The 20,865-nt window shown below is 38.8% G+C and overlaps 1 protein-coding gene across 1 annotated transcript in view; it reads left to right on the top strand.

Annotated features, from left to right (window-relative positions):
• Window positions 1-18,190, top strand: part of GLUD1 (glutamate dehydrogenase 1) — a 29,061-nt gene extending 10,871 nt beyond the window's left edge. The window contains exons 2-13 of the mRNA XM_040071134.2: window positions 1,191-1,271; window positions 2,082-2,137; window positions 3,033-3,096; window positions 4,701-4,795; window positions 8,925-9,104; window positions 10,617-10,754; window positions 11,813-11,950; window positions 12,091-12,171; window positions 12,935-13,058; window positions 13,945-14,036; window positions 15,958-16,020; window positions 16,824-18,190. Coding sequence (XP_039927068.1) covers window positions 1,191-1,271; window positions 2,082-2,137; window positions 3,033-3,096; window positions 4,701-4,795; window positions 8,925-9,104; window positions 10,617-10,754; window positions 11,813-11,950; window positions 12,091-12,171; window positions 12,935-13,058; window positions 13,945-14,036; window positions 15,958-16,020; window positions 16,824-16,943 — 1,232 coding nt within the window. The 3' untranslated portion in view covers window positions 16,944-18,190. The remainder of the gene's footprint in view (window positions 1-1,190; window positions 1,272-2,081; window positions 2,138-3,032; window positions 3,097-4,700; window positions 4,796-8,924; window positions 9,105-10,616; window positions 10,755-11,812; window positions 11,951-12,090; window positions 12,172-12,934; window positions 13,059-13,944; window positions 14,037-15,957; window positions 16,021-16,823) is intronic.
• The last annotated feature ends 2,675 nt before the right edge of the window (window positions 18,191-20,865 follow it).

Raw genomic sequence — 20,865 nt, 5'->3', positions numbered from 1 at the left:
TGCCATGTTCTGGCATCTAAAGGACACTCTGTGCCTGCTACAAACCACCGTGCAACTTGGCAGAACCTACAGCCAAAGATTTGGGGAGTAGGGGTGGGAATAATGAATTATTCATGGCTCTGTTGTATGCTTGGTGAAGTAGGAGAAGCTTGGATAGAAACAAACACACAGCCATGGGACCCTTCTGGTGGTGGCCACGTGACTTGGGGCACATGTTGATCCTAAACGTCACGTTTAAGCTTCTCTAGTTCTCTATATCTGCCCTGTCAGTCTGGTGAAATATTTCCTACTCAGGTAGCTGAAGGGACCTACCTACATGAATCTTAACTTCCAGTTCAATCAATATATTGGATTTTTCCATTTTTCAGAAGACTGATAAGAGTCAGACAGGTGAAAGGTCTCCTTACCTTTTGTGTAACCATTTTTTTACTCAGCTTTGAACTGCCCTGAATGCTGGACTCACCCATTTTGCATCTGAGCTGCTGCCAGCACACAACAAATTGAATTTGCATTTGTACCATGTGTCAGCACACACTTGCAGCCCTGCTGAGTGACTTGGAGCAGGGAATGCAGGTGTGGGCTGGCTTCCATGTGGATGTGGGATGGGTGGCCTGGTCTCACAAGCTTGTATAGCACTATTCCCTCAAAATGTTTGGAAAAAATTTAAACTGGCTTTTTGTTTTGTGGCTCTGCCTGGCAGCCAGGGCCTGGAAGCCAAGGCCTAGAACAGAAGCTTGTATGACTCTATCAAAAAGACCTTGATTATAACCTGTACTGATAAGTTATGCTCAGGAACAAAGTTAATCTTGTATATACAATGAATGAAGTCCAAAACTAAAGATCTTGTGCAATGCTGAAAAGCTTTATCAGCCTCTTGAAAACTCTGCTCTTAGCTGCCTGTCAGCTTGATTCATCTTCATCACAAGGGGTATTCGCTTTTTTCCCTAAGGCTGAGTGCTGCCATGAAGCTGCTTCATAGAAAATTACTGGAGTAGTGAATTTCTGCTACAGAAAAGATAGATATTTACATACGGGAACAGGGTCTTGTTTTTTACCTCTTAGGGTAAATAAGTTAATAAACCACCTACGTGCATGTTAAAGGTTGTTGGTGTAGAATCACCCTTCCCAATTTATAAGTACTTATGAAGCTGTTCAGTGAATTCCTATTTTTTCTCATGTGTCTTTTGCAGGTATTCGTTATAGCATGGACGTTAGTGTGGATGAAGTGAAAGCCTTAGCATCTCTCATGACGTACAAATGTGCTGTGGTTGGTAAGTGTTCATTTTTCAAGCAGATTTCAAACCAGTTTCAATCAGTACTCATGTAATTACATAAAAAAAACCAAGCACAGCAAGGATAAAAATGAATTTCAGACACTAATCCCTAACTTAAACCTGCAGCAAGGTGGAAAAAATCTACAGTGACCAGAATAATAATATGTATTCCCTCTGCTGTTACTGAGAATACTTTAATAAGGTCGCATTTTCATTTGAAACATCCAAATTCTGCTAATTACCCTCTCCCATAGAAAGTACTGCATCTTGAACTCAAATTCAAGTATGACAAACTTGGATCAGTAGGAGACTAATTTTAGGGGGAACAGATAGAGGCTGTAAAGGATTCAGGCAGGGGAGAGAGAAGGATAAAATTCCTTTTGTCAGTTATAAAGAAATATAATTTGTACACAGCTTCTAAATTGTAGAGAATCTGCATATTGTATGTAAGAAAAGAAAATACTTTCCTAATATATATAGATGTGCTTAGGACTTCCAAAGTAAAATTTCTGAGCTAAACCAGTAAAATATAAAAGGTAAAACTTATTATTTCTACAAGTGTCAAGGACAAGAGACATTTAAGCATAGAAAATTTAAATAATGAACTTTTGACTTTTAAAGACCATTTTTAAAGTGCCTTGAAAGAGCTCCCATTTTTATAAGAGTACCTAGATCAGATTATAACTTACACTTCAGAAGCCAAAACCAAAATCGCTGCTAAAATCAAAGATATAATTACACAGCTTTCTCATATGTTCTGCATTTATTGTTGAAAAAGTAAAATGATTTTCCTTTGCATTCTTGTAGATGTGCCATTTGGTGGGGCAAAGGCTGGTGTCAAGATCAATCCCAAGAACTACACAGTAAGCCTAATCATAGATAAAAATTTGGTTATCTGCAATACTGAAGCCAGCCAGTTAAAAAAGCTCTTCTAAGGGCGTTACTGACCACTTAAAACCTCCTGCCACTTCTGCCTCTGTAAAGGCTGAATGCAGCCTGTGCATGCAATAGATAGGAAAAGAATTTTTAAAAGGTCTATGTTTCAGAGGTGGAATACTTCAATTAATTTATTATTTTTTTTCTGAAAATCAGGAGACTACAAATAATTTGGAACCTGGGTTTTTTTGGTTTTTTTTTAGTCAATACTGTTAATAAAAGCTTAAATTAAGTTACTCTTCTAAAAAAAAGTTAATGTTTTTTTTATTTTGACTAATAGTTTTATGCTCCATTAAACCATTCTATGCAGTGTTCCAGTGTGAATAATAACTAACCTGGCTTATAAAAGGTTTACTGCAGGCTTGCCTTCTTGCCCTAATTAAAACAACTTGTACAGAAAGGACTGCTAGAATACATAACAGATATTCCAAGCTGAAAGCTCCTGTGTAAGGATTTGTGTCAAGTCGTTTGGTTGTGTTGATTACACAACTGGCAGGGCCAGCTCTTGCTCTTGCTGGTTGTAAAGCGCTCACACGGGATATCAGATTTGTTTGCTGGAAATCTCTGCTGTGGGCACAGGTGGTCCTTCCTGTGCTATGCTCCTGACTTGTCCTGGATCAGAATGTACAGAAAGAATGCCCAATGTTTCTTGTGCTGCCTGAATACCAACGGTCTGCTGGGGAGTGGCATATAAATTACATAAATTATGAATCATCCTTTCTTCCGAAAGATGAGGGCGTTCGCTTACGCTTGGGCTAAGTTTGAGCAAACACTCATAAGCACTAATGATTTCTTCTGATATTTATTGCATTTTCTCTATAGGACAATGAATTGGAAAAGATCACAAGAAGGTTTACCATGGAGCTGGCAAAAAAGGGCTTTATTGGTATGTTGGGCGGCTTTGCTATTCAAATTTAGGAATGTGATTTATTGTGCACTGGCAGCATCCATTAGATAATATCCTTAAATGACAGTACTTTTGAGAACTGTAAGCAATTTGGCTACAGAACTTTCAGCAAGAACCGCAAAGAATTGAGTCATTGCATCCTAGTGCATTTTAAAGGGAACTTAACTTTTTCTGCTGGCTGTTCTGCTATGAGAAGCCACAAAAGCTGAGGTCATGTTATCCAAAATGAATCACATTTCTCTCCGAGTTAGATCATAAGATGGTGACCATATTTGTTGCAGTTTTAATCTCTAATAGCAAACTCTTCACTGTTACTGTTTCCTGTAGTCTCAGTTGAGGCTTTTGGCAGGTATCTGAGGAAAGAGAGGAAGGAAATAGAAGATCCACCCCAGCAAAAGTTGATGGCTTCACCCATGGCAACCAGAGGCTGCAAGGGAAGCGTAGGCAAGAAGCATAGGAGCCTGTTGTAACACAACCTCAGCTTCTCTAATGTCAGTAGGAACTTCATTCACACTCAGCCCTGAGCTGTTCTGGTAGCTTTGCTGTCTGGATATCTCCTCTGCAAAAGGCTGAATATTACCAGCTCAAATTGTAATTAAAGGGAGCAGCTTTACCCAGAGAAGGTTCTTACTCAAATGAATAATGAGGCATGTAACTAGTTAAAGGTCTGTCATGTATTCCTGATAGCCAGCTGCCTTGGGAATGTCTGTACTTTTATCTGCATTTTCTTGCTCTTCAGCCAGAACGTTTGTCATCTGCTCTTCCAGACAGAGTATTTATCATCTAAATTAAGCTCCTTTATAAACACACTTACTAATGTCACACGTGACTTTGGTTTTACTATACACAATGCAAGCTATAGTGATCATTAGTTCAGTGACAATTAAAACAGTTTGATAAAATTGTTTTCCCTTTTGGCTCTCTGGTTGGTGCTACACAAAACTTTCACAAAGCTTTTAAAAATACTTAGAAAAAATGGTTGAGGCAGAGTTGCATATAATATCCCGATGAGCAAGTTTCTATAATCTTAAATAGTTGGGGAAAATACTATTTTTGGCTATGTACAAAAGCAGATTTTTTTTTTAATTCAACAGATGTGTGAGACTTATTTTAAAGATTTATTTCGTCAAAAAAGAAAAATGAAACATTTCTTGAATTGAGCAGTAAAATCAAATGCATGTGCTACAGTGCAATGACTAGGAACAGCCTCTATCTTCAATATTTAAAGCAAATTCTTATGCAGAAGAATCCAGTCAATGTCACAGTGCATAGAAATCCTAGCTAGATAGCACCCTCCCTGCAAAAAACACCTAACCACTTTGGATGCACTATCTTGATCTGACTTTTTATCAGTGAAGCGGCCTTCACCTTTTAGCAAGGGATTTTGATAATATTGTAGAAAGGTGTGACACAGCATCTAAAAGTGCACTGAATTCAGAAGAATATGTTGCTTGCATAATAAACTGAGGATTAAACAGGAAAACAGTTCTTCTCTGCCAAGGCTTGCACAGTTCCCAAGGGAATGATGATTGAAAATAACTATTGTGTTGATCCTTAAGAGCTCTTTTCACTGTTGCCAACAGGACCTGGTGTGGATGTGCCCGCTCCTGATATGAGCACGGGGGAGAGGGAGATGTCCTGGATTGCTGACACCTATGCCAGTACCATAGGACACTACGTAAGTCTTGAGCAGAGGCTTTCGAGCAGAAAAGCTGCCCAGTCACATCAATTTGTTTACATACTGGATCTAAAAATATTCTTGCAAACTGTGACAACCTCAGTGGTGTGAGGATTTTAGGGTACAGCAAAGGAAAAATAGCTTTAAGGATAATATTCTTACGCTAGCTTTAAAAGAAGCTTCTCTGATACAATACTGATTGCAACTGCTCAACAAAAAGAAGAGGTGTATATAGTCTAAAATTCTATTTCTACAATTTTCCTCTGTTTTTCATTGGTACTGTAAATACTAATTAGAAGTTGTTAACTGATAGCTGAATTTACAAGTTTTATTAAATACATGCTCATGGTTTTGTTCATTCAAGAGACCATGCAAATTAAGTTCACACTATTGGTATAACTTGTAAAAGTTTTAAGGTTCTCTGCAGTCTCCTAGAAGTAACAACTTTCATTTTGGACTTCAGCAGATTTTTCAAAATGTAAAGCAAAAAAGACACTGACATAATTTATAGCCCAGGAGGCAATAAGAAAAAAATAAAGTTTTTAAAAATTACTTTATAATGTTAGCCCTTAGTTTGGCCTTTGTCCTTGCGTCAGTGGGGTTTTTTATACCTGTTAACCAAACACCTTTGGTAGATACTTTCAACAGGTCAGTTCAAAAAAAAAAGTGCTCTGGACAATTCCTTTATTAGTAGCTGTGTATGAATATGCTAATCTATTGCATGTTTGCCTATCGCAGCTCCTTTTGAAAAGAAAAGACCCTTTGCTTGTACTTTGTGCAGTCCCTTCCAGCAGGGTGTACGCCTCGGGCGCTGGTGCCACCCACCATGTGCCTCGCTCTGGCGCATTGCTCTGGACGTGCCTGGCTGTCCTCAGGCAGTCTCCTGGCACAAGGCTTGTCTGCGGCCTTGGACACTGGGAGGTGGAGTGGCACAGGTTATTCTAAGTGTGAAATACAGCCGGAGGTATCTTACAGAAGGAAAAAAAGGAATGCTTGAGGAATCAGCTGATCAGCTGAGTTAAATCGCTTTTAAATCCTCTCCGTTAGGGATATCGCTGTAAAACATTATTTGCTTTTTACTATTCACATAGGTAAACGTTTTCATTAAAACTTGATATCTGATAAAAAGCCAAAATTATGGCTGTAGAAGGACTTCAACTTGCAGGGTGGCAACTAGTTCCCTCTGTCAGAACTTCAAATTCTAACTTGGAGCAAAACTACTGCCTCAAAGCATTGAGTTATAACATTACATTATTACACTAAAATGTGTATTTCACATACACATCAATGTGTATGATACAAGAGCACTGTGTTATTAAGACTGACAAGAAGGATCACAGCAAGTGACCTGCTTTAAGATTTGCTGTACTGAAGAGTTCTCATACAGTTTTATACAAAAGCTCCATTTTTAAAAAAATTAAACTAAACCCTGATAGAGAAGTTTTCAAACTGATCAGTTTCTTACTCCTTCCATTTTATAATCTCACCTTATTGTGCAGTCCTACACATTCCTATGACTCAATGACAATGGAAAAGAATATAACTACTGAGGATTAAAATTGGAATTACACTACAACACCTTCTTTTTAGGCTCCCTCTGTATGGCAGTTTTATTGAGAAATAAATAAAACTGAGAGGATTCAAGAACTCTTTTCTGCAAAGTTACTTAAAAATGGAAAGAGGGTGGAGAATGTTAGTTTACTTAATTTTTTGGGTTTGTTTGTACACTCGAGAGAGAGTAGTAGCCACAGTGGAACCCCAGAGTTATTGTTGAGAATGACCAGGTATGGGAGAAGGAAAGTGAGAATTCTGACAAGGTTATAAAAAAAGGAATAATCCATCAATGCCAGTTTCTAGAGGAAGATGTTTCAGATAACTATCTTATTGGGACACCAAAAGCAAAAATAAAGGTGATTAAGGAATACTAAAAAGATAAAGGTGACCATGGGGGTAGAAGGGAAGGGAACTAAGAGCAAGAAAATGAGCAACGAACAAAAGTGAAACAAGCTGTAATTCCATAGATGGAAGCTGTGCAAGGGCCTACATTCAGTGGAGTGGAAAGATAACTGGTGAGAGGGCTGTGTCTGAGGTACAGACCTGATGGCTCTGTGCTTGCTCACAGCTGAGTTCAGGGAGTTTCAAGTGGGAAGGATAAATCAAATAACAGATATAAACAGATAAGGGAAGCTTGCTCAAAACCTACCATACAGAGCCAGGAAGCTGGAGAGACAAGGAGAACATCATTGCAGGAGGGGAAAGGGGTTAAGGAAGGAGCAAATGTAGTGCCTGAACATCACCATCTAAGTTCATAAGCTGATATAGAAGTCTTTGATGCTAGCTATAAGCCATTTTTCAAGGTTCTCAGTAAAAGCCATGCTCTTTGGGTTTTGCCCAGGATGTGTTAAATTTTTTGTTTGTTGACTTGAAACCAAAGATTTTAGGACTTTGACATCATATGTGACTTTAGGAAGACCCGGATCCGCCCCCACTTCATGCTCTGTTTTCTTGCCAAACCATGCAAGTTGTTAATAACTACCATGTTAACTGTTCCAGAAAATCCATCTGAAGTTGCTGGATCACTGCATTATATATGGATAACGTTTTTTATCGAATTAATCCTTTCCGCTCTTCCGTACTTCCTGACACAATCAACTGACTTTTGGCACACAGGAAAGGACTTTGATAAATACATTCTTATGTCTGGTGGGAAGCTGTATTTCTTCACATGTTTATAACATATATTTCCTCTTCTGTGAATACACGAAGCCCAAAGCGTAGTTTAAGACCATATAACAGAATAAAAACCTAAAAGTCCATCTAAACATCAGGCCAAGTTGTTCCGAGAGAACACCCCTGCCAATCTTTGTTAGAGTTGACATGCCACAAGAGGGAGCATACAGCTTATGGAGAGCAGCGAGCTGTGTTTTGGGAGGCTTAATTAGGAATTCTGTGGCAAGCCCAGCATGACTTGTGCTGTTCTTAAAAATGGTTATATGTTAACTCACTATCGTTTGTCAAACAGTAAATAGTTTTAGTCGTCATTATGGCTCTAGTCTCCAGCCTCCACTTACTTTTGTCTGCTCCTTTCCTTCCTCTCACCGAGCATCCTGCACCACCGGCATGCAAATGCCTTTGGCATGAGGGATGGAGCAGAGGGAGCCTCCCAGTGAATGTGTGCCTGGTGGAATGGAAACCCATCCGGCTGCTGGCACTCTCAATTCAGTGGATTCTCTTTCATCCCTACTTTTTCACTTGTGTTGGAAGCCAAGCCACCGTGTGACTGTGCTCCCAGGGTATGGGAGCAGGGGAACCACTGGTGACAGAAGAGGGAAGTCCAGGGTCTGGTTTAGAAGAATTTCTTTTGAGTTTATTATTTCCAATTATTTCCAATGAATATTCCAATTATTAATTCCAATTTGAAAAATCAGCTATGGTTTTAAATAGCTATTTTATCATGGCTGACTATCTGGCATATGGAAAACTTAATTTTATTGCCACCAGATTAAGAATAGAGGCTTGATTGTAAATGCTGATTTTCTGAATAAGAGTAATAAGTACCCGACTTTTCTCATATGAACTTCAAACTGCAGATTTCCTCTGAGACCATCCCTGTATTCTGACTACTGACCTTATACCTCATTTTGTCATAGCAAAATAACTGAATTTGTTATAAAGGAACACTAAACACCAGTTAAAGATGATTAAAAGCCAGTTCAAGGATATGTCTGAGCCCTTAAAAAAATTAAGACATCAAAAGTAATGATGTAAAGAAATTGTGGCTGTAAGTAGGAGCTGACTTTGAGAAACATTCCTGAAAGCTTTTTGATTTGTCTGCTTGTGGATGTCACCATGATACACAGACTGAAGTTAGCATACACACTTAAAGGCAACAAAAGATCACAGACCACACCCACTATTGCATTACACAACTTTCCTGACCGAATATTGAGGTGTTCACATGAAGTGAGGAGGGAAATCATCTTTACAAACTAAATGCATTTAAGCTATATCTTTTTCTAACTCTTAAAATTTCCGTTTTCCCTTATGTCTGAAGGGTATAAAACTTCTTGTTCCAGCTGTTTTTTGATTGATTAATTCCAAGTCTCACGAGTCCTTTGCTGTTTTACAGGACATTAATGCACATGCATGTGTAACTGGTAAACCCATCAGCCAGGGTGGGATCCATGGACGTATATCTGCAACTGGTCGTGGTGTCTTCCATGGGATTGAGAATTTCATCAATGAAGCCTCATATATGAGCTTATTAGGAATGACTCCAGGATTTGGAGATAAAACATTTGCTGTTCAGGTAACTTTTTTCCTTGGATTGTAGGAAAAGTAGTACACTGACTTTCAGGAGAGCTGTTTTTAAAAAAACTGAGTGAACTTTAAAACTTACATGTTAACCTTTACTCTCAATCTTTAGAAACACTTCTCAGGCAACATAGGTGTCCTTTATTTTGGACTGGTTTTTATAAACTGAACTTTCAATTGCACTCTACAGGCACAAAGCCAAATATCTATAGTCTTTATGATCTTGTAAGCTGCAAACACCAAAACGAAATACTGTTACAGGAGATCTTTAAACTGAGGCGCACTTTAAACTTAAACTAAAGCACACTTTTCAGTGAGCTGTGACACTGGTTTTACCTATGCAAAATTTGTTGCAATGTTTTACAATAAAAAATTTGAAGGGAGGAAGAATTGAGGCTTATGTTCTTGTTCTGTTACTGAATAAGCAGTTGGAAAAATAGAAACTAAGACCTTACCTTAATTTCTAGGATTGGATGTATGTTTTTGGTGTTCCTAAGGCTTGGAGATTTATGTAGTTGAATTTTGAAAGGGTTTGATAGTCAGTAATATACATTATCATTCCTATAATTTCAAGGAAAAGAAACTTGTTCAACTTTAAACAGCATGTTAAATGGAGGATTTGAGGAACTGATTTGTTTTGTTGTTTTCAAAAAGGGCTTGTTAGAAATAGCAGAGTAACTGTAACCTCCAAGTTGTCCTCTAGTTAACCTTTGGGCTGGAACAAACATCTCTGCCCTGCACACTCGTCCCCGTCCCCCTGCACTTTGGCATTTTCATGCCTGGCAGAGGACTAACCAACAGGCACTTAAGCAAAACTTAGACTGAAAATATTGCCATAAGAAAAGCAGAAAGTTCTTGTAGGAAAATGAGTCTAGAGCATTTCAAAGAGACCTAAGGCATGACAGACTCTTCTACTAAAGTTTGCTTCTAATACATAAGCAAAACTCCCAAGTATAATTGAAGCTGCATTATATAGGAATTTATTATTCAACTATTTTTTCAGCACAGAATCGTACAACAAACTTTCTACATTGGTCATATGACTTTTTGGCCTGCTGTATGTGTTCTTTTGCTTCCAAAGCATCAACATTCTGGAAGTAACGGAACTTAATGACCTGGAATTAAGTCAGTAGTCATACAAAAATCCACTAATCCCTTTAAGAGGATGCCAGTCATAAAGCAGATACACAGAATGTTGTCAGGTTGATAAGCATCATAGTTTTGACACTTTCATAGTAGCATTACCTCTTCCTTTCTGTATTTCCAGGATAAAACACTTATCACAACTGTACATTGTTGGCTTACAGGGCATCATTTCTGCAATGGTATTCACACAAGAATAGAATATATGAATATATGAAGATCTCTTCCATCTTGCCTGTGCACGTCATCTAATGCCAAGATATGCCAATAGATGAAGAACTATTTTAAACTATATAAGCCTTAGCAGTAATCATCATTTTAGCTGGAGGATTAACTGCTTTTCCCTTTCTCTTTCCACCTTCAGGGATTTGGTAACGTGGGCTTGCATTCTATGAGATACTTGCATCGTTTTGGCGCAAAATGCGTCGCTGTCGGAGAGTTTAACGGTTCCATCTGGAATCCTGATGGGATTGACCCGAAGGAACTAGAAGATTTCAAATTGGTATGAAGCTTAGCTAAGCAGAAAGAGTTTCATTTTTGTCAGCCTTGCAAGTACACAAGAATGACTGATGACTGTAGACTGCCGTTGTGATATTTAAAGCATGCTGCAAACAGTCCTTACAAAATGGTGTGGAAATGTTGATTCTTCTGACTTTTCCTTCTTATCCCCAACAAGAATGCAAATGCAGGTGGTACATTTTTTACCCTTTGACCTGACTCTCAAAAAAATGACTCTATGTGTACAGGCTAATTACTCTGTTTTCAGAATTGGAATTATTATTATTACATTGCCTTTCTTATGACTAAACTAGGAAGGATGTCTCAAGGAACCAGGGCAAGAGGGTTCCTGGAGGAGTCCTGACTGCGAATCACAAGCACATGGTCATTTAAGATGTACAAAGTGTACTTTTGCTGTTTATTACCTATTGGATGTTTTTGAAAGAATGAAAGCCTGCCTGGCAATGTGTAGTTCATAATGAAAGCTGGATGTGGTCTTTTTATTTCAGTTTCCAAGTGAAGCAGACTTGAGGGAACAGTTCACAGGCACTACAATACAGTCTTCTACTTAAAGTTTCTTAGGAGTTGATTTGATGTGTCTTCTTTTACATAGGGAATATTTGAATTTGTTTATTACCCTCTTTTTTAAAAAAAAGACTGAAGATTCTATCACTAAAAAAAGGCTATCGTTGTAGTACTGAATTTTAAAAACCGTTTGAATCTTAAGTGATGCAACTTATCCTGGGTGTAGCAGACCAGTGAGTCATTTTGGTTGTTTGAAAACTATTTTAAGAGCTGAGAGGGACTTTTTTTTTTTAATATTCCAGCACCCAAATGGTTATCAGTGTCTTTATACAGAGAACAGTTGTGCTTCAGTCTTGGAAACGTTGTTCCTGAAGCTTTGTAGCTTGCTTTTTATGTCTAAATAAGGATAGGAATTATGTTATGTGCCGTCACTCAAGTACTGTTGCTTCTCCTTTTTCTCTCTGAAAGTCAGAAGGGAGGAAATCCGTATGAGTGCACGACACACTAAAACCACTGTGCTTTGTTTTCTTCGCACAGCAACACGGGACGATCATGGGCTTCCCTAAGGCAAAGCCACTTGAGGGCAGCATTCTGGAAACAGACTGTGACATTCTCATCCCTGCTGCCAGCGAGAAGCAGTTGACCAAGGCCAATGCACACAAGGTTAAAGCAAAGGTAAGTCAAAGAGTTCAAATGGAGATGGAAAATAGAGATGGTCTGTTTAAATACTAATATTCTAATCTAAATGCTAATAATCAGCATGAACAAACCCAAATCTCTGCCTCTGAGTTACTCTGTGCTGTGATTTCTTTCAGATTATTGCTGAAGGTGCCAATGGGCCTACAACTCCTGAAGCTGACAAAATCTTCTTGGAGCGGAATATCATGGTTATCCCTGTAAGGTTCTATCATGACCTTCGATTTTCATTACAAAAGGAGCATTTTTGTGAAGAGTACCAAGATGCTTGTTATTGTAGGCTTTTATTAATAGCCATTCACTCTGAGAGTGGTTTTTAATAACTGATGTCTAGGAAATGGGTGTCAATGTTGCTGAAGAATGATATTTATTAAAGACCTCACTACAGCTGTAAATGACCAAAGATAATGATTATTAACTGACATTTGCTCAATCAAAAAGTCCACTAAACACAGGAAGAAAGAAGAGTAAATATTCTAGCACATTTGTAGACATGGTGTGTCTAGGTGATGCTCTGACAGAATAGTGTACTGCGGAGTGTATGGAGTATGTGTAGTGATAATTTGAAAGAGTAAGACCTCTCCAGCTATAATGACAATTTTTTCACAGAGAAAGGGTGTCCTGATCAATTGATATTGCTAGATGGAGTAGCTGATCTTTGGCCTTTACTCACTGAGATGGCCTAAGAATGCTCTAATTTTCTTAAACACTTGTGCTAAAATAGTGGTAAGTCAAGCACACCTGAACCTGATGTGTTCTAGAGCCAAGTCCTATTTTAAATCAGTAGAAGTAATCACTGAACTGAAGAAGAAAGTGTTTTTCTGTAAGAGTAGGAACTGGATTGGCTTCTGTACTGCAGTTTCAAGTGATGCCTTGTACATAATGCTGCTTGCTTTTGCAGAATATGATAGTGCTCTCTTTGTCACATGGTCACAATTCAAGATATTTCTTCTTTCTGTGAAGGATCTTTACCTGAATGCTGGTGGTGTAACAGTATCCTACTTTGAATGGCTGAAGAACTTGAACCACGTCAGTTACGGCCGCTTGACTTTCAAATATGAAAGAGATTCAAACTACCACTTGCTCAGTAAGTGCTCACTTCTGCTCCCACACGCTGCTTAATTAATAGACTGGACTAGCAAACACCAATGTGGGAGAAGTGAAAACAGAACCCTTTTAAATTCACCACAATTCCCCCAGAAGTCTGTTATTGCTGCTTACTAAAGAATAGAAAAGGTTTCATCAGTTAACTGACCTGCAATTCTAATGACTTAAGTTAAATGCATACTTTTTTGGTTATCTTTTAATTCTTTCCTCAGTTTTGTAAAATAGTAAAATCAAGCCACTTAAGTGAAATATTTATTACTTCTTAATAAATGCCTGTCAGCTGTACACTTGGTATTTAGGAAGCATTCAGAGTTCAAGTGGGTGCTATTGCTATGCACATACAACAGTACAGGATTTCTATAAAGGCAAATAATGTAATAGAGACAGGCACTGGAAAAATGTACTTATGGCTCACAGCTGCACCTGTGGTCATTCTGTGCTGCCCCGTTTCTGGGATGCAATAACAAGTACATGAAGAGACAGTGGAGAAGAACTGGAGGATGTTGCTCCATTTTAAATAGTATTCTAGAAAACATGAGAATCTTCAGACACTAGACTTGACAAAACATACACCTGCATAGTTTTTAATATAACCCTTTCTCATAAATCATACCTTGTAAGGTGTTTCTAAAGTAGTGGAGAGTTATGGAAATTCTCATTTAAATGCCTTTTTTAATTTGAAGATTGTGTCAAATCAAATGCTCTTTGTTGCTGTTTAGGAATTTCAGAATTTCAAGAACTTAGAGGAGATAAATATCAATGAAAATACCAAAGCACTGCTCATGTCCTAAGGGAAAAAAAAAAAAAAAATCCTACAATATCACATTTGTCAGTTACCTTGCATCTACCTTTTTTTTCCTTTCTAGTGTCTGTCCAGGAAAGCTTGGAAAGAAAATTTGGGAAACATGGGGGAACTATTCCAGTTGTGCCTACAGCAGAATTTCAAGATAGGATATCGGTAAGTAGTTGCTGATGTTTTTTTACTTTTAGGGGAGCTGTACTCTGATATAACTGAAATCTAAGTTTTACCATTGTAGCTATCATAGAACATGTTTCCCCAAGCAAAACATCAGTACATAATTAGCCTGATGGCCAAACAAAGAAAGCAAGTAAATTATCTGAATTGCTTTGGAATATTGGAAATAAGCTATTTTTGATTTCTTTTACTTCAGCCAAAGCAAAATACCTCCAACATAGTTAAAAAGCTAATGTTTTAATACAGATGCTTTTTGTATTTTGGAGCTCTTGTTGATATAGTTTGCCTGGTTTTCCAACAAACATTAAACAAGATATCACACCACAGACAGTGTGATGTTTCTGTAACTCCAGCATAACAGTTGGGTGAAAAACTGTAGCTTGTTCCTTTAAGAGTGAATCAACAGGCAAAGAAACATCAGGTAAAATTCATTGATATCTATTGTGTAGCAATACAGGATGGGGAAATTTCCCTGTGAAGAGATGGGTTGTGAGCTCATCCATTTGCATTGAAAAGGAAATTTTGGAGGTGATGACAAAATACAAGCCTAGAAATCCATAGCAATCAATAAGCAAATCCAGCATTAGAAATTGTTCTGAAGGGATAAGACTAATGATGCCACCATATGAATTCAGAGTGTGCTGCCTTCTGAATACTGTGTGCAGGTTAGGTCTCTGCATCTTCAAACGCTGGAAGTGTGGAAAAAGTTCAGAGCAAGATCACAAGGATAGATAAAAGTACAGGAGCTTCTCCGACATGCACCAGTGAACTAACCTAGGTCCTACTGGCCTGAACGAGGCCTGAGGTGGAGACAGTGAGCTGTAGAATGAGGGATATGGAAAGAGGTGGGTAAGGATAGATTATTCACTGCAGGGAATGGTGGAAGAGAGTGAGATGTGTTCCAACAAAACCAGCACAGTGAGGTGCAGAATGAAGAATTAGGGGGATGGTTCCTAGCAGAGCAGACAGTTCAGGTGTGCAATACTCTGCCAAGGGATGCATGGAAACTAAAAGCATCGGTTGGTTTGGTTTGTAAACTCTTAATTCAGGAGGAGGAGGGACAAATGAGGTGGGGAGAAAAGTCCAGCAAGTTGTGAAAAAACATGCTTCTTCAGGAAGAAATCAGGGGTAGTGCATATAAACTTGGACTACAGCCAGAGGCTAGCAATAGACTTCAGCCTGATCCAGGATGGTGCATTTTATATGTGTTAGGCTATATCAGTAGCATGTGTGATAGGTTCAGTAGCTTAAAGCAAGTGCTGGATCTCTTCAGCACAAGCCATAGAAACTGGCCTAGTACTTTCTACTTCCAGCCCAAATTGGTATTTGTGGAAAAGCAAGTATTTTGTGGAGCTAGATGTCCAATTATTAGTAAATTACAGCAATCAGGATGATGGAACATTGAACCTGTAATGAGTCATCCTAATTCTTAAACCGCTTGTTGTTCTGTGTATTTAAATTTTAATGAGAATAAAGTTGCTAAGGGCTAATATAATGTGGAATATATGAAATCGGGATCTATACCCTTCCTAAAACCTGTCTTCAAAACAATTGCAATAGGTTGTTGACTCTTGGAAACTTTTTTGTTTAATATTTGCTGTGTGGTCTGAAGGCTGAAAACAGTAATTACTACATCAATAGATAATGGTAGCATCATCCATCTACAAGGTAGGCCCATAAAAGTCTTCAGTGCTTACATTTGAGGTTTTAGAATTGAATTGACCATAGCTAACTCTTCAAGTAACATATTAAAGGCTATTTAGATTCTTCACCCATCATTAGAAGAGAATGAGTGAGCAAGCTTCAGTAATTATGGGAATCCAATATGCCATTGTCCCCAGCGCGCAATGAGGACTTTTTTGTGTCGTGGATTAAACCTTGATTTTATCCTCTGTCGTTGCAGGGTGCATCTGAGAAAGACATTGTGCACTCTGGGTTGGCTTACACGATGGAACGTTCTGCCCGGGTAAATACTGTGTAACTGTATATACACTTATCAGAAAGAAAGAAAGCTCACAGAATCACTGGGTTGGAGGAGACCTCCAAGATCATCGAGTCCCACCCAGCCCTAACACCTCAACTAAACCATGGCACCGAGTGCCACATCCAGTCTTCTCTTAAACACATCCAGGAATGGTGATTCCACCACCTGGGCAGACCATTCCAATACTTCATCACCCTTTCTGTAAAAAACTTTTTCCTAATATCCACCCTGTATTTCCCTTGGTGCTTCACTGTATGGGAATTTCTTTGCAATTAAAGGAGTAGATAAATAGTACATGATTAATGGAAGTCAGAGTACGAAGAATTTCTGCTCTGGGCCATCATGGCCAACTATAACTGGGTATGATAAACATTAGAGATTATTCTAATAGAAGCTGTAGTAAGTGGAAACTTTTAGTTGTCCTCTTGTAGCTAGCTAATCTGGGACCTGTACATAAGTGCTTTACTTCACCATTAGCAGTTTTAGATTAATTCCTCTATGCTGTATGTTTAATTAATGAGACAAAGGCTGCATGAAACATCTCATCTCTCCCTATCAGTGTAAGGCTTGAAAAGGGGTAATATAGTGACCCGAGAAAGATGTTCTTCCTTTTCAATTCTCATTTGTAAGAGGAATCAAGAAGTTTCAGAATTGATCCACAAAGGATCAGAGCTCTGATGCCAATCTAGCAGCTCCTTTTACTCCTTACTTGGATCCTGCAAGCAAAATTGTTGAGCTCCTGCGGAGAAACTTGCAGAAATTACATGTAACCTTTTCTGTTTCAGCAAATCATGCGAACTGCCATGACATACAACCTGGGTCTGGACCTGAGAACAGCTGCCTACGTCAATGCAATTGAGAAAGTCTTCAAAGTGTACAATGAGGCTGGTTTGACCTTTACATAAACAGGCCAGGACCGCTCCTTGTTGTATCCCACCCCTCGCTGTTAATGTACCCTCTTCTTGAGAAAGCTTATCACAAGTTTACATGTAACCACAAAATTTTCTTTTCTTCTGACATTATAGTGGATTCTATTCTCAATTAGTTTCAGTTCCAAACTAGTCTTTTTTACAATAAAAATCCATGGATTAGGAAATTGTATACAAGTATGTATCTGAAGAAAACAGTTCATCTGCACTTGTGGGGGCCATTCTGGGTGTTTCACCTACAAAACAAAATGGTACACTTTATGTATGAAAGAGTGGTCTTGCCACCCGAGCCACTTCTCAGACTTCAGATCAGATACTGTACTATATGAGCACTTAGCTCATTATTACTTCATGCACTTTTGTTTAATGACATAATTTTGGCTTCAGCACTTTCAGTAAGGCCTTGTATGATCAATGCTGTGGCATTGTCAAAGGAAGAACGGGCCTCCAGCAGGGATTAACTTTGATAGGAGTCTAGTTTTTATTTGTAGTAAAGCTTCAGGCCTGATTCTCTTAAGGCAATATTTTTTCTTTAACTGTGCTACTGTTACAGGACTGCCTTTCCTCGTTTGTTCGAGCTAATTTGACTATCATCATGACATTTGTAGCACTGACAGACTAATATTTTTATAAGCTGAAACTATTGAGCAACTCTAGTTATGTTTTTAATCAAGTCTCTACATAACTATTCTGACTATAGGTTGTTTCCTTTTTTTTTAAGAAAGGGATATTCTGAATTTGGTAAGCAATCATACTTAGATTTTTTTGAATCCTACTTCAGTCTTTTCCTTTCAGAGGCCTTCTGAAAAGTAGATAATGCCTCAGTGAACAACTAGAGTGAAACTGAACCCAGAAATCATTGGCCAAACCACAGAGGAGCTAGAATGCTGCTATAAACTTAATTCACTGTCTTAACACACACAGCCTTTTTTTTTTTTTTTTTTGTCATCAGGAGGTCTTGAAAGTTTTGAACATAAAGTACAACAAAATGGACCTCAACAAAACGTTGGATCAAGCACAGTTTTTGAAGTGTAAGGCATTTGTCCCTTGGAGTCCCCTTGAAGTGCCAGATGTTATTTATGTAATGAATATGAATGTTTTTTTTAAAAAAGACAATTAGTCCCTCCCAGAAACTCATACTTTTTCCTAACTACTTTGTAACTGCATGACATAACCTGGAGAGAGAGCAGTTATTAAAAAAAAAGTTGACCTTTCCAAACCTACTATGCTGGTGTATTACTGTTTTCTATTTCATGCAATAGCTTTCTGTAGTTACAATCTGCAGCTCTTCACACATGTCTATTCATTACCTGACCACTACTAAGATACTGTCCCTGAATTATCCTAAGGGGCTCACTAATACAGATCTTTGTCTCTTGAACTTGCCTGTCAGCAAGATTTTGAAGTTGCATATATTTAGTAAAGCCTTTCAGGTCTTTTTAGCTTGTCCTCTAAAATTTGTGTGAAGAACTATTAAGTAGTTAGCATGGAGCAATAAACCTGTGTGAGGCATTTAATTAGTGGTTTACTCCATCATATATGCTGGCATCTAGGGTTGTAAAAATACTACAGATCAACTAAGTACATATATATATATATGCATATACACATTCATACTATTTTAAAAAAAATGAACCCTTTGAACTTGAGAATTATTGTGATTAAGGTATGGATCTCTAACACAAGATCTATATCCTGGATCACATTGTTCAGTGCCATTTTTACATAAACCATTATAAAGTAAAACAAAATTATGATTTTAACAGCTCAGCTCTGACAAATTGTAACCAAAACTTGGAGGCTAAAAGCTCACAAATAAACAGTTGTATTATAAAAAAATAGAAATAATCTTAAAAGCAGTGTTGCATTATCCAGCAGCAAATTCATTTAAAGCAAAATTCTTACTGTTGTTCTCCCACCCCTGCTCATTTCCCCTATAGCTAGTAAAGCAGCCCTAGTTTGGCTGGGCAAACTTGAAAAATGTGACCATTTCAGTGCCAGAGCATACAAAAAGCTGGCATAGATAACTAACTGGGATATCTTCTACCTCCTACCAACTTGAAAGGGAAAAAAAGCCAAAGCCTGCACCATGCCTGTATTCCCGGTTCATTAGCGTCCCCTCTTCTAGTGTACACACACATTAACACTTCATTTCCGGGGATATGTGAAAAAAAAGCAGACCTAGCACCTGGCATGACTTTACTAAATCTAGCGATGAACCCTTAAGGTTCACCAGATCTCTACTCAGCAGCTTGACTGCAGTAGTTACTGACCTCTTGTTAAAGAGTCAGTGTTGGAGACTTGAATCCGAGCAGATCCAAGGGCAGGTGTAACAACAGCTTAAGGAACTTCCAATCTAAGAGTTGAGGTTCTTGAGGAGACAAATGCTTGGAGGCTGACTTAAGAGCACATCAGCTGATTTGCCCTTTGTAGCTAAACACAGGAACCAAATCCTGAGCTGGTTTTGCGTATCAGGTCCTTATCAGTGATCCCAGACTTCTTGTGACAGTCTACTCTGAGATAATCTCACACCAATTCTGAGCATTGCTGACTTCAGTCCTAATGTGATCAGACAGTTAAAAAAAAAAAAAAAATCACATGCTCCTTATCACATTTTGTGCACATACCTCCCAAACCCCAGCAATGACAACAGAGAGAAGTTTCTATGAGTTAATGTGATTTTAGACCTTTGGGTACAAAGCAGCTCTAGCCTTTTCCCAGCCCAAGCCACAGTTGAAGAAAGCAATCACTCTCTGGGATGCATGTTGTAAACACTGGGTTTTTTACTAAAACTGTAACTTCAGTTAGGTGTGTGCACCCTCCTTACACATAATGTACACACACAAGTCTTACCTGCCAGCTAATAACCTTATCACTGCTTGTATTCACTTATATGCCACTAGACATTTACTAAGAAACTTGCTGGAGTGTTTGGCAGGGAGCCAGTGAGGACCTGAAATTAGATCCGAGTACAGATTTGTAACTGCTCTGAGCCACAGCTACTACGTAGAGCAAAGCACATCCTTCCTGGGCGTTTGTAAGCTCTCATTCAGCACTTAAGACTGCTTAGGTACATAACTGGTGTTCAACAGCAGCTCAGCAAGTACTCTAAAGCTGCAAAGGATGACAACCACGGTGTTCAGGGTCACATGCCACCTGCAAACTACTAAATGCAAAATGTTTCTATTACACAGAAGAGCAAGCTGAATGATAACCTTTTATCCCAGCAAAGAAATCAGTACTGCACCTCTTTTTCATTGATGGCAACTGTCACCATCAGGAAGAAGTGTCAAAGCAGTGGAGATTCTTGCTGCCATTTTAAGATGCTGGGTAAGTAACCTCTAAATTATTCTGTTACTAATTGAGAAGTCTGTACTATCCGATTCTAAGTTCATATGCACACAGAGCGTTCCTGGCTTTTGAGGATTTTTTTCTTGATGAGTTACTCGGAATTGCCTGGTTGTGATTCTTTCAGCTGCTGTGCCTGTGTGCGTTTAACAGGAGCCCTGCAGGCATGGTCAGTGCCTCCTCTGTGGCATAGTGGCTGTCGTGCCTGTGCAGTGCAGAGCTGCTGGGGTGGCCCCAGTGGCCCTGCTCAGCACTAGGCAGGTGCTGCAGCCAAGCTGGCAGCAGTACAACTCCCGCTGCTGGCATTGGCTCTGAGCATCACAGTGCTGCTGTACAGTGCTTGCATACACCTCAGGCACACCTGAGCCTTCCTCAACACAGGAGCTAACTGTGATTTTACCAATACGGTCAGAAAAACAAACATAGAGAGATACAGAGGTTCTTACCTTGTCTAGAGAGGGCTGTTTGGGTGCTCAGCTTGTGAGACTCATACACACGCTATCAGGATTTAGGCTCAGTGACAAAACAGACCAGCTCTCAAGTGCTTCAC

The sequence above is a fragment of the Hirundo rustica genome, chromosome 8, assembly GCF_015227805.2.
Source record: "Hirundo rustica isolate bHirRus1 chromosome 8, bHirRus1.pri.v3, whole genome shotgun sequence".
Taxonomy (NCBI): Eukaryota; Metazoa; Chordata; class Aves; order Passeriformes; family Hirundinidae; genus Hirundo; species Hirundo rustica.
The sequence above is the reverse complement of the archived record's forward strand: the minus strand, read 5'-3'. Positions and strand labels throughout refer to the sequence as shown.